Source organism: Oncorhynchus nerka, linkage group LG13 (assembly GCF_034236695.1).
Source record: "Oncorhynchus nerka isolate Pitt River linkage group LG13, Oner_Uvic_2.0, whole genome shotgun sequence".
In the NCBI taxonomy this organism is placed as follows: Eukaryota; Metazoa; Chordata; class Actinopteri; order Salmoniformes; family Salmonidae; genus Oncorhynchus; species Oncorhynchus nerka.
Window position 1 is genome coordinate 82558570 of NC_088408.1, and position 13657 is coordinate 82572226.

Genomic DNA, 13657 nt, shown 5'->3' on the forward strand with positions numbered 1-13657 from the left:
ATCATTTGTTTTCTAAATAAATCAGACTGTCTCTAAATAAATGGGTGGGTTGTAGGTTGATTCTGGTGAGCAATTGATAGCTTTCACTGCAGCGAACCGGGCAGCTGTGATCAGGATGATTTGATTATTGCCAACCATGATTAAACTCTGCCAGGCAGTGGTCACGTGTGGGCAGGATTGGAATCAAAACCTAACCCTCATTTAAGTCATGGCGACCTCAGTTAAACAAATCTCACAAAACTGTTTTAGAAAATACTGACTTTATGACCCAAATGATCTTACTTAGACTTTTTATTTCATTTTGGCACTTGAATAAACGTTTTAGTAATATCAATGCCACAGTGTCTATATTTTGCATTCAGTTGCACTTTAAGTAGTTCTGACTTACTGCAGTGAGGTTGATTGTGTGTGTGTGTAGGTAGGTGGGTGGGTGGATGTGTGAGGTGCATGCAAGTGAGTATCCCAGACTACCAAGGCAGCTATGGTACATGTGAACACTGAGTGCAATTAAGGACAAAACATCTCTCAGCTGAGGAGAGAAACAGCATTAGCACAGTCATGTCACCACAGATAAATGATGATCATTAAAGGCAGGTACTGCTCTAAAAAAGGCCCATCTAAAACAATGACAGGCACTTATCGCATAATTAATACAGAACATCTATTATGAAATCATATACCCTTTATTCTCAGCCCACAGACACGAACACACACACTAACAAACATATCTACTAGACAAAATATTTAGTTACAGAATGTTCACCTGCATTTGGGGATATATTTACTTGACAATGCTCCATTTTCATGTCCCGCTGCAGAGAGAGGCAGCTACAGTATATCCAGACGAGGCCTTTGTCTGCCACATCAATTAGGCCCAATGTTCACTGTTTAACTCTTTAATTATACGGCCAACTACACTGACAGAGCCAAGTCTCTTCTATACATCTTCACAAAATAATATCCTATTTAAATTAGATCAAAAGTCTGGAAAAATAAACACAGACCACTAACGGCAAGTAAACCTATTAAAAAAAAGGCATTGTACTGCAATAGGGGAAAGATAACTAAAACCTCACCCACCCATACAGGAAATATTGGAAGAGAAGTTTGCATGTTGGGTTTTGTCTCCATCTGTGCGTAGATAAGGAAAGCAATAAGCAATATCATACTGTTGTCTGTTGGCGATGGAAGAAGGGTTTCATAGGTGTGTGTGGTAAAGAACTCTATTTTCAAGTCGTCCAACAAACGCATGAAGTTTGAGTTGGCACTTGGATTGGAACCGGTGCTTTGGTCCAAATGACATTAAAATAGAACTCTGGCCACACACATCAGTGGATAGCTCAGTATTTTAATTACAATATATCTCAGTATTTGAATTATTTATTTTATTCAGTCATTTCTGCTCATCTTTATCAAGGGTGTCAATAATTTCAGACCTCTCTGTATAACACAGACCCCAATACATCCTGCCTGACATGGAAGTCAAAACAGAATAGTAATCCAAACAAAAAAGGTAAAGCTCCTTTTTCTGTGATAAAAAAAGTAGACATTTACAACACAACCCACCGGCGCCGGACTAGTTGAAACCTGAGGCAAAATGTATTTCCCCCCTCTAAGGAGCCTATGATATACAAGTGCGGTATGTGTGTGAGGTGTATTGTATTGTCTGGGCACATTCAGTTAACAACCCCATTAACGGAGTCACGAAGGAACCATGGGGCAAAGATAACATCAATCCTCACTTTAGTGGACATTACAGAGTGGCAAAAGCATTGCAACACTCCTGATGTAGGAGGGTTGAGTGTGTGGTGAGGCTAAGGCCTGTGCTGAGGGGAAACATAGTGCCACTGAATGTTTGCAGCTTGTATGCTGCCTGTGTTCTGCCTGTATGCTGCCTGTATGCTGTTGTTCCCCTGGACTCTCCTGTGTCTCATTCAAGAAATGTGCTCCCTTCCATCTGCCCTCATTTACACTCCTTCACTGATCTGACAAGACTGGATATTATGTGAAACTAATATGGTGTAAAACTAGGTGCTAGCGGAGCTATTGCTTTCACCAACCCAGTTGTCTCAGTGAGTTCCATGAAGGGAAGTGAACAAGGACAGAGGGAAGGTAACATGGTCAGGGAATTAGACGCAGCCGGGTTTCCTGGCAGGTGTGTGTGTGTGTGTGACCACCGGGGTTGTTTATCTGCTATTCTCAGGCCTCTCTTCCCCCATAGTGCCCAGACCGGCCAGGACCTGCCACTCTCCATGTGCCTCCAATCTATGTAGGAGACAGCAACGACTTTGTCTGCTCACTGCTCACCAACGATAACATTCACTATGCACAGACTCAACAAGAAAGGTCAGTGATTTTTCTCCAATCCGTGGGCATTGAATCCTAATGGAATATATGGGTCTATATGGGGCCCATTTGTGTGTGATTCCCTTCAGCATATCGACTATTTACACCTGATAAGGAAGGAGATTTAAACTAGGTTAAAGCTAGAATCTTTAATTTAAACAATAACAAAGCAGACACCCTGCCTCTGTTTTGGTCAAATGTAACCGTTCATAGACAGAACTATGGATGCAAGGACTGACCATCCATGATATCAAAATTATAGTTTTAACCATGTGGAGGCCATAAAGTGTTTGTTCAGATTTACATTGTTTACAAACATTGGAATAAAACAAGGTTATATTTAGGGTTTTGATGGGGGTATGACAGTTAATAACTTAATTTCTTCAAGAATCCATGGGTATAATTAATGTATAAGTAAAACAATTAATGTAGCAACTAAGGTTTCTAACTTAATTAAAAACACAAAAGATGGTAGTGGGAAGCATAGATCTTAACAGCATCATGGAACTCTATTCCACATCAGGTAACTGATGCAAGCAGTAGAATCAGTAAAAAAACTGATACAAATACATCTTATGGAACAGAGAGGGGACTTTTAAGAGGCATACACGGGCACAGGCACACACATGATAAGATACACACTCTACACACACATACACATGGATGTTGTATTGTAGATATGTGGTTGTAGAGTAGTGGCCAGAGGGAACACACTTAATGTGTTGTGAAAAGTGTTATGAAATGTAATGTCATGTAATATTTTAAATGGTATATAACTGCCTTAATGTTGCTGGACCACAGGAAGAGTAGCTGCTGCCTTGGCAACAGCTAACAGTGATACATAATAAATACAAATACAAAGGAGCAGTCCATCCATAACGTCATAAATACTTACAGTGCCATCAGGAAGTATTCATACCCCTTGACTTATTCGACATTTTGTTGTTTTACAGCCGGAATTAAAATGTGATCACACACAATGCCACATAATGACAAAGTGAAAACCTGTTTTAGAAAGAACATTTATTGGCAATGAAATACAGAAATATCTCATTTACACAAGTACTCACACCCCTGAGTCAATACATGTATGAATCACCTTTTACAGCAATTACAGCTGTGTGTCTTTCTGGATAAATCTCTAAGAACTTTGCAGACCTGGATTGTACAACATTTGCACAATATTATTTTAACAATTCTTCAAGCTCTGTAAAGTTGGTTGTTGATCATTGCTAGACAGCCATTTTAAAGTTTTGCCATAAACTTTCAAGTAAATTTAAGTCAAATTTAGCTAGATCACTCTAGAACATTCAATGTCATCTTAGTAAGCAATGCCAGTGTAGATTTGTCCTTGTGTTTTAGGTTATTTTCCTGCTGAAAAGTGGATTAATCTCCCAGTGTCTGTTGGAAAGCAGAATGAACCAGGTTTATCTCCAGGATTTTGCCTGTGCTTAGCTCTATTCCGTTTCTTTCTATCAACAACAAAACTCCCTAGTCCTTGCCGATGACAAGCATACCTATAACATGATGCAGCCACCACCATGCTTGAAAATATGAAGAGTGGTACAATACTCAGTGATGTGTTGGATTTACCCCAAACATAACACTTTGTATTCAGGACATAAAGTTAATTTATTTTCAAAATGTTTTGAAGTTTACTTCAGTACCTTATTGCAAACAGGATGCATTTTTTTGAATATTTTTTTATTCTGTACAGGCTTCCTTCTTTTCCTCTGTCATTTAGGTTAGTATTGCGGAGTAACTACAATGTTGTTGATCCATCCTGAGTTTTCTCCTATCACAGCCATTACACTCTGTAACTGTTTTAAAGTCACCACTGGCTTCATGGTGAAATCCCTGAGCAGTTTCCTTCCTCTCCGGCAACCGAGTTAGGAAGGACGCCTATATCTTTGTAGTGACTGGGTGTACTGATACACCATCCAAAGCCTAATAATAACTTCACCATGCTCAAAGGGATATTCAATGGTTGCTTTTTTCGTTTTTACCCACCTACCAATAGGTGCCCTTTTGCGAGGCATTGGAAACCCTCCCTGATCTTTGTAGTTTAATCTTTGTTTGGAATTAATTTCCCGACTGAGGGACCTTACAGATAATTGTATGTGCAGAGTACAGCGATGAGGTAGTCATTCAAAAATCATGTTAAACACTAGTATTGCACAGAGTGAGTCCATGCAACTTATTATGTGACTTGTTAAGCAAATGTTCACTTATTGACTCAAGACATTTCAGCTTTTCGTTTGTAATGAATTTGTATACATAGCTACACAGGCTGCTTTAACTAATCAGCATTGAGGATATGTCCTCCTTGTAGATCCCTCCCTCCTCCAGTACAAAGTGCCTGTAACGGTGTCCCAAATCTTTATTTTTGATTTAACCTTTATTTAACTAGGCAAGTCAGTTAAGAACAAATTCTTATTTACAATGACAGTCTACCCTGGCCATACCCGGACGACGCTGGGCCAATTGTGCGTCGCCCTATGGGACTCTCAATCACAGCCAGAAGTGATACAGCCTGAATTCAAACCAGGGACTGTAGTGACACCTCTTGCACTGAGATGCAGTGCCTTAGACCGCTGCGCCACTCGGGAGCACCCTATTGTCTATATAGTGCACTACTTTTGAGCAGAGCCCTATTGCTCCTGGTCAAATGTAGTGCACTAAATAGGGTTTCATTTGGGACGGTAACCCTGTGAGACAAGTGATGATTCGCTAGTCTCAGACATATGTGAGGGAGTGGACCAGTTTCCACCAAACAAACACCCTGGGGACCAATGTTTCCCTGACACGGAACTTGGTGCATATTTCCCTAATTCATTGAAGCAGTAAGGTCTTCAAGATGACAATGCTCTCCACTCTTAGTGGTAAGCCATTGACAAAAATAGGGAATTAATATAGGGAACTAAGCAAAAGGCTCATGTAAATATGGAGAGAGCACGCCAATCCAATAATTTATCCAATTTAAATCCATAAGAACACGTTATCGCTTGCAGCACTCGATGTAAATCGGAGGCCACTGTGACATGCTTTTCCACAGTAATCTCTCCACTGTTCAATTATGTATAGACATGTTGACCCTATCAAAAATCAATTACTGACAGGTTGACAATACCCTGCCTCATTCCAGAGGTCTCAGCACAGCTGTCTGTGGTTATCTCTAGTCAACACACTCCATACCATGGTTTAAAACACCATTGCAGTCTGAACTGAATTCTCACTGCTGCTCATATTACCATAGACATTTAATCATGGACAAATTGTGCCAGATAAGTTGATTTTCCTAAGAGGTAGGAAGGTTAATAGAAAGGAAAAGTTCCATGAGCAGCACTGAGTGACAGTACATTCTCAGCTTACTACTTCAACACACTGGCTGTCTTTAGTCTGTGACCAAATCTGAGCTTCTTCCCTCCACTGTCCTCAACCCTCCCCTGCCCTCTCCGCTCTCCACTCTCCACTCTCCACTCCCCCATTCCTCTCTCCTCTCTCCATTCTGCTCCTTCTTCCCTCTAATGTCCTCAACCCTCCCCTGCCCTCTCCGCTCTCCGCTCTCCACTCTCCACTCTCCACTCCCCCATTCCTCTCTCCTCTCTCCATTCTGCTCCTTCTTCCCTCCACTGTCCTCAACCCTCCCCTGCCCTCTCCGCTCTCCACTCTCCACTCCCCCATTCCTCTCTGCTCTCTCCATTCTGCTCCTTCTTCCCTCCACTGTCCTCAACCCTCCCCTGCCCTCTCCGCTCTCCACTCTCCACTCCCCCATTCCTCTCTGCTCTCTCCATTCTGCTCCTTCTTCCCTCCACTGTCCTCAACCCTCCCCTGCCCTCTCCGCTCTCCACTCTCCACTTCCCCATTCCTCTCTCTTCTCTCCATTCTGCTCCTTCTTCCCTCCACTGTCCTCAACCCTCCCCTCCCCTGCCCTCTCCGCTCTCTGCTCTCCACTCTCCACTCTCCACTCCCCCATTCCTCTCTCCACTCTCCATTCTGCTCCTTCTTCCCTCTTCCCCTCCTCTCCTCTTCTCCTCTGAGCTCCCCTCTCCTCCCTGTGCCTCAGTCTGGTTAACTCAAGGGCATTGTAGCGCCTCTTATCTGTGGCTGTGATTCATCAGCCGGTTTGGTAAATAAGAGATGTTATCATCATGGTGCTCTTGGTGGCATTGAAGACCCATGTCCTAATCAATAACATCCAATTCATCATAGATCTGCTGCTTTGATTAGCTTGGCCTAATCCAATACACAATTTGGCTGTCCATTACCAAGGCAGGACAAAGCAGTGTTGAGCATGTTGTTATCAATGGTAGTTATGAGTTTAGTGCTGATATAAAGCTAGCAGGCTTTGCAGCAGGCCGGGCGTGGGGTGAGGACAGGACAATCTCAGCCAGGCTCTTTTAATTGCAAATCCACTCGGGTCTCCTTCTGATGCAGAACCCATTGGTTTAACAGCCTAGGCAAGGCAACACCGCAGGCGGTTAAGTGCAGGAGATGGTAAAAAGTTAATAATTGTTCCCCGGATATAGCTTAAAGGCAGAGCGAGGTAAAAAGGATGAACTTTTATTTTTTAACACCGGGCGTTCTTGAATCAGAATCTGTGAAATTGCGTAGTGAGAGAGTGTAGATAATGTGTTAGGTTAAGTACCATGTGGGGAGGCGGTGGCTCCGTCTGGAGGGAGCTCAGCGAGCAGACGGTTATCCACTTGAGAATGCAGATGAGCTGAACAAGTATGAACTGAGGTAATGAATACAAAACTGCTTTCAAAGCCTACATCAGACCTGACCTACTCCGGGTTCAAAGACTATACTTCCTTTACAGTAGGAAAACAACACGTTGGCACTATGAAATTAAAAGGATAAAATCAAGTTTCTAACCTTATGAAATAAGCAATACGAGCCATTATGGTACTGTTAACATGACAACGATTTACCCCATGGGTTTAGCGAGGAACTTTACTGTAGAGTTAACAGACATTAATTGGTCAAAAGGTTGTCAGACCCTCTACATATACAGATATTTGAACCTCTCATTACAACAACCTTTTTCCTCCAATCGCAGGGCAATGGGTGCCATTCGCATTATTCTGGTAATTTACATACAATTATTAAAATACAGTGCTTGGTTTGGAGCTCATGGTATCCACTTAAAAAACAAAATAATTGAATTTGATGACAATAATTCCTCATTTAGCAACATACCGTTGAAGTGGGAAGTTTACAAACACTTAGGTTGGAGTCATTAAAACTCGTTTTTCAACCACTCCACAAATGTATTGTTAACAAACTATAGTTTTGGCAAATCGGTTAAGACATCTACTTTGTGCATGACACAAGTAGTTTTAAACAGCTTGGAAAATTCCAGAAAATGATGTCATGGCTTTAGAAGCTTCTGATAGGCTAATTTACATAATTTGAGTCAATTGGAGGTGTACCTGTGGATGTATTTGAAGGCCTACCTTCAAACTCAGTGCATCTTTGCTTGACCTCAGAAAGAAATTGTAGACCTCCACAAGTCTGGTTCATCCTTGGGAACAATTTTCAAACGCCTGAAGGTACCACGTTCATCTGTACAATATTAAGCAAGTATAAACACCATGGGCCCATACAGCCGTCATACTGCTCAGGAAGGAGAAGTGTTCTGTCTCCTAGAGATGAACGTACTTTGGTGCGAAAAGTGCAATAAAGCCCAGAACAACAGCAAAGGACCTTGTGAAGATGCTGTAGGAAACAGGTACAAAAGTACCTACATCCACAGTAAAACGAGTCCTATATCGACATAACCTGAAAGGCCGCTCAGCAAGGAAGAAGCCACTGCTCCAAAACCACCATAAAAAAGCCAGACTACGGTTTGCAACTGCACATGGGGACAAATATCGTACTTTTTGGAGAAATATCCTCTGGTCTGATGAATCAAAAATAGAACCTTTTGGCCATAATGACCATCGTTTTGTTTGGAGGAAAAAGGGGGATGCTTGCAAGCCAAAGAACACCATCCCAACCGGGGAAGCACGGGGTGGCAGAATCATGTTGTGGGAGTGCTTTGCTGCAGGAGGGACTGGTGCACTTCACAAAATAGATGGCATCATGAGGACAAATTATGTGGATATATTAAAGCAACATCTCAAGACATCAGTCAGGAAGTTAAAGCTTGGTCTCAAATGGGTCTTCCAAATGGAAAATAACCCCAAGCATACTTCCAAAGTTGTGGAAAAATGGCTTAAGGACAAAAAAGTCAAGGTATTGGAGTGGCCATCACAAAGCTCTGACCTCAATCCTATGGAAAAGTTGAGGGCAGAACTGAAAAAGCGTGTGTGAGCAAGGAGACCTACAAACCTGACTCAGTTACACCAGCTCTGTCAGGAGGAATGGGCCAAAATTCACCCAACTTATTGTGGGAAGCTTGTGGAAGGCTACCCAAAACGTTTGACCCAAGTTAAACAATTTAAAGGCAATGCTACCAAATACTAATTGACTGTATGTGAACGTCTGACCCACTGGGGATGTGATGAAAGAAATAAAAACTGAAATAAATCATTATCTCTACTATTATTCTGACATTTTACATTCTTAAAATAAAGTGGTGATCATAACTGACCTAAAACAGGGAATTTTTACTTGGATTAAATGTCAAGAATTGTGGAAAAACTGAGTTGAAATGTATTTGGCTAAAGTGTATGTAAACTTTCGACTTCAACTGTATTTTTGGCTCACAGCCCTCCTACCACTTAAAACAGAACATCAGGCACTTCACTTGTTGTTGTTGTTGTTAGATAATGCTCCATTCTGATCTCTGAAATAAATGAATTAGCTTGCCTCTTTTTTATTTATTTATTTATTTATCCATTATTTTACCAGGTAAGTTGACTGAGAACATGTTCTCATTTGCAGCAACAACCTGGGGAATAGTTACAGGGGAGAGGAGGGGGATTAATGAGCCAATTGTAAACTGGGGATTATTAGGTGACCATGATGGTTTGAGGGCCAGATTGGGAATTTAACCAGGACACCAGGGTTAACACCCCTACGATAAGTGCCATGGGATCTTTAATGACCTCAGAGAGTCAGGACACCCGTTTAACATCCCATCCGAAAGACGGCACCCTACACAGGGCAGTGTCCCCAAATACTGCCCTGGGGAATTGGGTTATTTTTTAGACCAGAAAAAAGAGTGCGTCCTACTGGCCCTCCAACACCACTTCCAGCAGCATCTGGTCTCCCATCCAGGAACTGACCAGGACCAATCCTGCTTAGCTTCAGAAGCAAGCCAGCAGTGGCTGCTGGCTTGCTAACAACCATTGGATGTAACATAAAACCAAAACAGTGAACTTTTCCCTAATACTTTTCCCATGAACTTCCTGACTCACACAGAGCAAAAATAATCAAAGTTCTGACTTTCATTTCCCCCATTATCAGTCACACAACAATTTCACAGAACAGCAATCACACAATAATGAACTCCCAGAAGCAATTAAACAGGCTTTCCTGCAGAGGGACCTTCATGAATACCAGAAAGACTCTTTCCGCTTTTGAGAAGCCACTAATCAGAGCACATTCCAGACGAGGTGTCACATCAGTTGTGTTCTCCCAGAAATCCCTTCAGGAAAAAGAACTAAAGTGAAGGCTTCTAATCAACACAAACTGCTTTATAGTTTGCATCCAAAATTGCACCCTATTCCCTACATAGTGCACTATGGGCCCTGCTCAAAAGTAGTGCACTATATAGGAAATAGGGTGCCATTTGTGACACAGACCTGGGCTGTTCTGCACGTCCCTCTCTGACACCAGCCTGATGGGGTTTAATTGGGCTGAACATACCATCTCCTTTATATCACACTACATGATATCTTCAACACAACTTCACAAATTACCTGTTGACATTATGAGGGCAAGTTGGAGTGTTTTTTTCAGGTTTCGGGTGACGGATAGAATTATGTAATAAAAAATATATTAAATGTTTTCGGATATCAGCCTAATTGTTGCTTAACTTTAACTGTCTTTGGAAACTTAAAAAAAGACAGCTGCCTATAGACTGAAAAGTATCTGTAGTAACAATATGTTAGCTAAATGTACCTTACTGTATCAAGTCAAAGATGATCTTAATCACACAATGTCATAATATAGTTTCCCCAAACAAATATGCAGTGCTGATTGCAAAGCCCATGATCCCACACATGGTCACAGTGAATCCATATTCCCTCTCACTATGCAGTAGTTAGACTGGGAGGCGATAGAAATTATGCATCTTACACGTATTAATTATTAAATTACATAGAACTACAGAAAATAGCATATCTATGGGATCATAGCCCTCAAATTCAACCCTGGACCTAGAAGCCAGTTCCACTGCTTTTTTTTCATTCTTCCCCTCTAATCAGGGACCGATTTAGACGTGGGACACAATAGGTGCAATGAATTATCAGGTAACAGAAAACCAGCAGTGCTCCAGTCCAGACCTCCAGGGTAGGATTTGAATACCCTTGGACTATAGGATCTCTATGGATTCTTACCAGTGTTCTGATCCATGTACTCCCGGGACACATGTTCATTCTGGTGCACCCATTCTCCATTACACTTGAAGAAGATCTGCAGTGCGGGCACAGCCCGACAGAGCAGCTTGATTGGGTTGCTCTTGATGATGTAGGCATCTTCTGGCTCCTTCATGAAGTGAGGCAGGGTACCTGGGACTGACGGTAGGGAGTCTGGCAGGATGTCACCTGTGGCTCCTGCAAAGAGAAAGACAGATTGATTGATTGAACTAACCAATCAAATACATTTATTTAACTAACCCCTTTTCAGATCAGCAGTTGTCACAAGGTGCTTTATGGATTTGCAGCCTAAATCCTCAAAGAGCAACCAATGCAGTGTTCTTCTGGGTGACCATGACTGATTTTGAAAACAAAACCTAGCGCTGATAGATATGTTAAGCTTTTCGCTAGCATTTTGAGCTAAAGGAAAGTAATTCAAACTACTCTTCTATGATGTGTCCTAGAATTAAATGATGCCTGGAAAAATTGTTTCTCAAAGAGGCAAAAAAGTGTCACTGTTAACTTGGGGTCTATAGGAACAATTGATCTTTCACATACCGAGGCAATACTTTGGATTCACTATTCTCCCCATGTTCATATTGAAAATCTGTAATTCTCTGCGGAGTGACAATGTTTCTCATTCTTCACAAGTTAACATCGTCAGAAAAGAAGAATACAAAGGAGAACAATTTAAGCAATTCTCTTCCACTCTAGTCGATATCCGTCTTTTCAGAGCAATTTGTCGATGAATGTAATCAGAATAGACCACCAAGCAGAGGCATTGGGAGAGGACTGATTACCCATACTGTGACTGTTGAGCCTGACTGCATCTTATCTCCGCCGCAAACCCTCCTCTTTGTGCAAAGAATGTCTTTGTGAAGATGCCAAAATGCCCAATATGTCCCTACTTTAGCACAATTCATATCAGGTTATTCCTTCAAGTCAGTTCAGAAAGCAGCTGGAACAGGTTTGACTGTCATAGAGTACCTCATTGATTTAATAGAGAGGGAAACATTGATCTAACAACAAGGCTACACAATATTAGATGGGATTTTAGTTCAAGACAGATCTTGGATGCATTCCCAAATTGCACCGTACTGTTTCCCCTTCACAGTATTCCCATTATAGTGCAGTATACTTGACCAGGGTCCTATGGACTATAAAGGGGATAGGGTGTCATTTTGGGCAAAGTTCTGGACTCTTCATGTGAAGCCTCTAGTTCAGAACAGCTCTCTACTCCTGGGCCCAGAACAATAAGGAGGAACAGGACGTCATCGCTGAGCAAATCCCAGAATTAAACCTCAATCCCATCAAGGACAATATGGTTAAGCCATTCAGAGATGTACTGTAAAAGCCCATGAAAGCTATTATGTCCCACCATCAAATCCAATTTTGTCCACTGAAATCTAATCACCCAGCCCCACTTTCTACCACCACCTCCCACAAATGTGGTCATGGCTAACAGACAAATCAATGAACGCTACGGTGCACTCACCAAAAAACAGATTATAGTGTAAACATACATCCAAACTTTGGAGTACAGGACTCAATTACATAAGGCCAGATTGGGGTTCATACTTTCAGAAATTACCCTGGACTTTTGAAGATTTGGAAGGTCATTTTGACAACAATCTCAGGATTTGTCGCGCACAGTTTGCCAAGAAAATTCTGTCGTTATTGACTGCAGTCATAAAGGCCTTGAGCACTAAATAGGTATTTTATAAATGGAAAAATACAAATGTATAGGTTGCCTTAGTTTTGACAAAGAAATGAATGCATTGAAGTATAAGAGTAAACTCTGGGCAAAACAAGTATGTAACTATTCTGTTCTATTCCGTTCTGTCGTGTTCAAAAAGCTTGAAAAAAAAACTATTCTTCCACTGCTGTTTTTTTTTACTCTTCATATTTTTCAGTCTTCTTTCACATTGTTATGTTGTTGAGTACATGAATGAATCCAAGCATGTATTTTCACAATGAATAAATAAATCATGCTTTTGACCATAGATTTCCTAAACAGACCTAAAAAAGGACCTTAAAAAACAAGTGACAATGTAGGTATGACATAAAGAATCAGGCAAGCAGAAAAGAGACACTAACTCGTAATCTTCCCAGATCTATGAGTGACAAATTGAAAATTGTTTCAAGCAGAAGAAGATTAAATGATGTTATTTCTGCTACGGGAGGTGGATATGAGGAGGAAGGGGATATACAACTTGTATAATTAATTCCTTACTCCAAACCAGAAGGGCAGGGGTGCCAATAATGACACATCCTCTGTAAAATAGATTCCAGACAGATTGTTAATTTCTATTTTACTGATGCCTTTGCTTGTCTCCTTTTCAGGCAGCCGTTTTTTTCTAGCATCAAAAAAGAGAACACAATGTGACGAAATCTTTAACTATTTTTATACAGCACATGAGTGGAAAATCCCAAAATTCACTCTTGTGATATCCCCCCACAGCCTTTTAGCTCCTTATCCATGTATCACAACAAGTTGGGAAGTAAGTACATGTTGTGTCTATGGATACTGCAAGCTGTGTCCTCATAGAGGGTAGTCTTCCTCAGTTAAACTCTTTCTAGTATGAATGAACACCTCGGCCTGTGGTGGTGTCAAACCAAGCCTACCTTCACTCCTCAGCTTAGTTTGCAGGTCATTTTTAGAATGGTGAGTTATGGCAAAACTATCATAATCCTTTTCATCCACCATTGACAAGTGTATAGAGAATCCCCCTTTTACAGAGATGTGGACTCAAATGTTTCCACTCAACTTCGATGACTCGAAA

At 41.3% G+C, this 13657-nt stretch overlaps 1 protein-coding gene across 5 annotated transcripts in view; it reads right to left on the bottom strand.

Moving 5' to 3' along the window:
• LOC115140266 (netrin receptor UNC5D-like) overlaps nt 1-13657 on the bottom strand; it is a 273232-nt gene that overhangs the window by 80851 nt on the left and 178724 nt on the right. For all 5 annotated transcript variants that reach the window (XM_029678536.2, XM_029678535.2, XM_029678532.2 and 2 more), the window contains exon 2: nt 10857-11072. In XM_029678536.2, coding sequence (XP_029534396.2) covers nt 10857-11072 — 216 coding nt within the window. The remainder of the gene's footprint in view (nt 1-10856; nt 11073-13657) is intronic.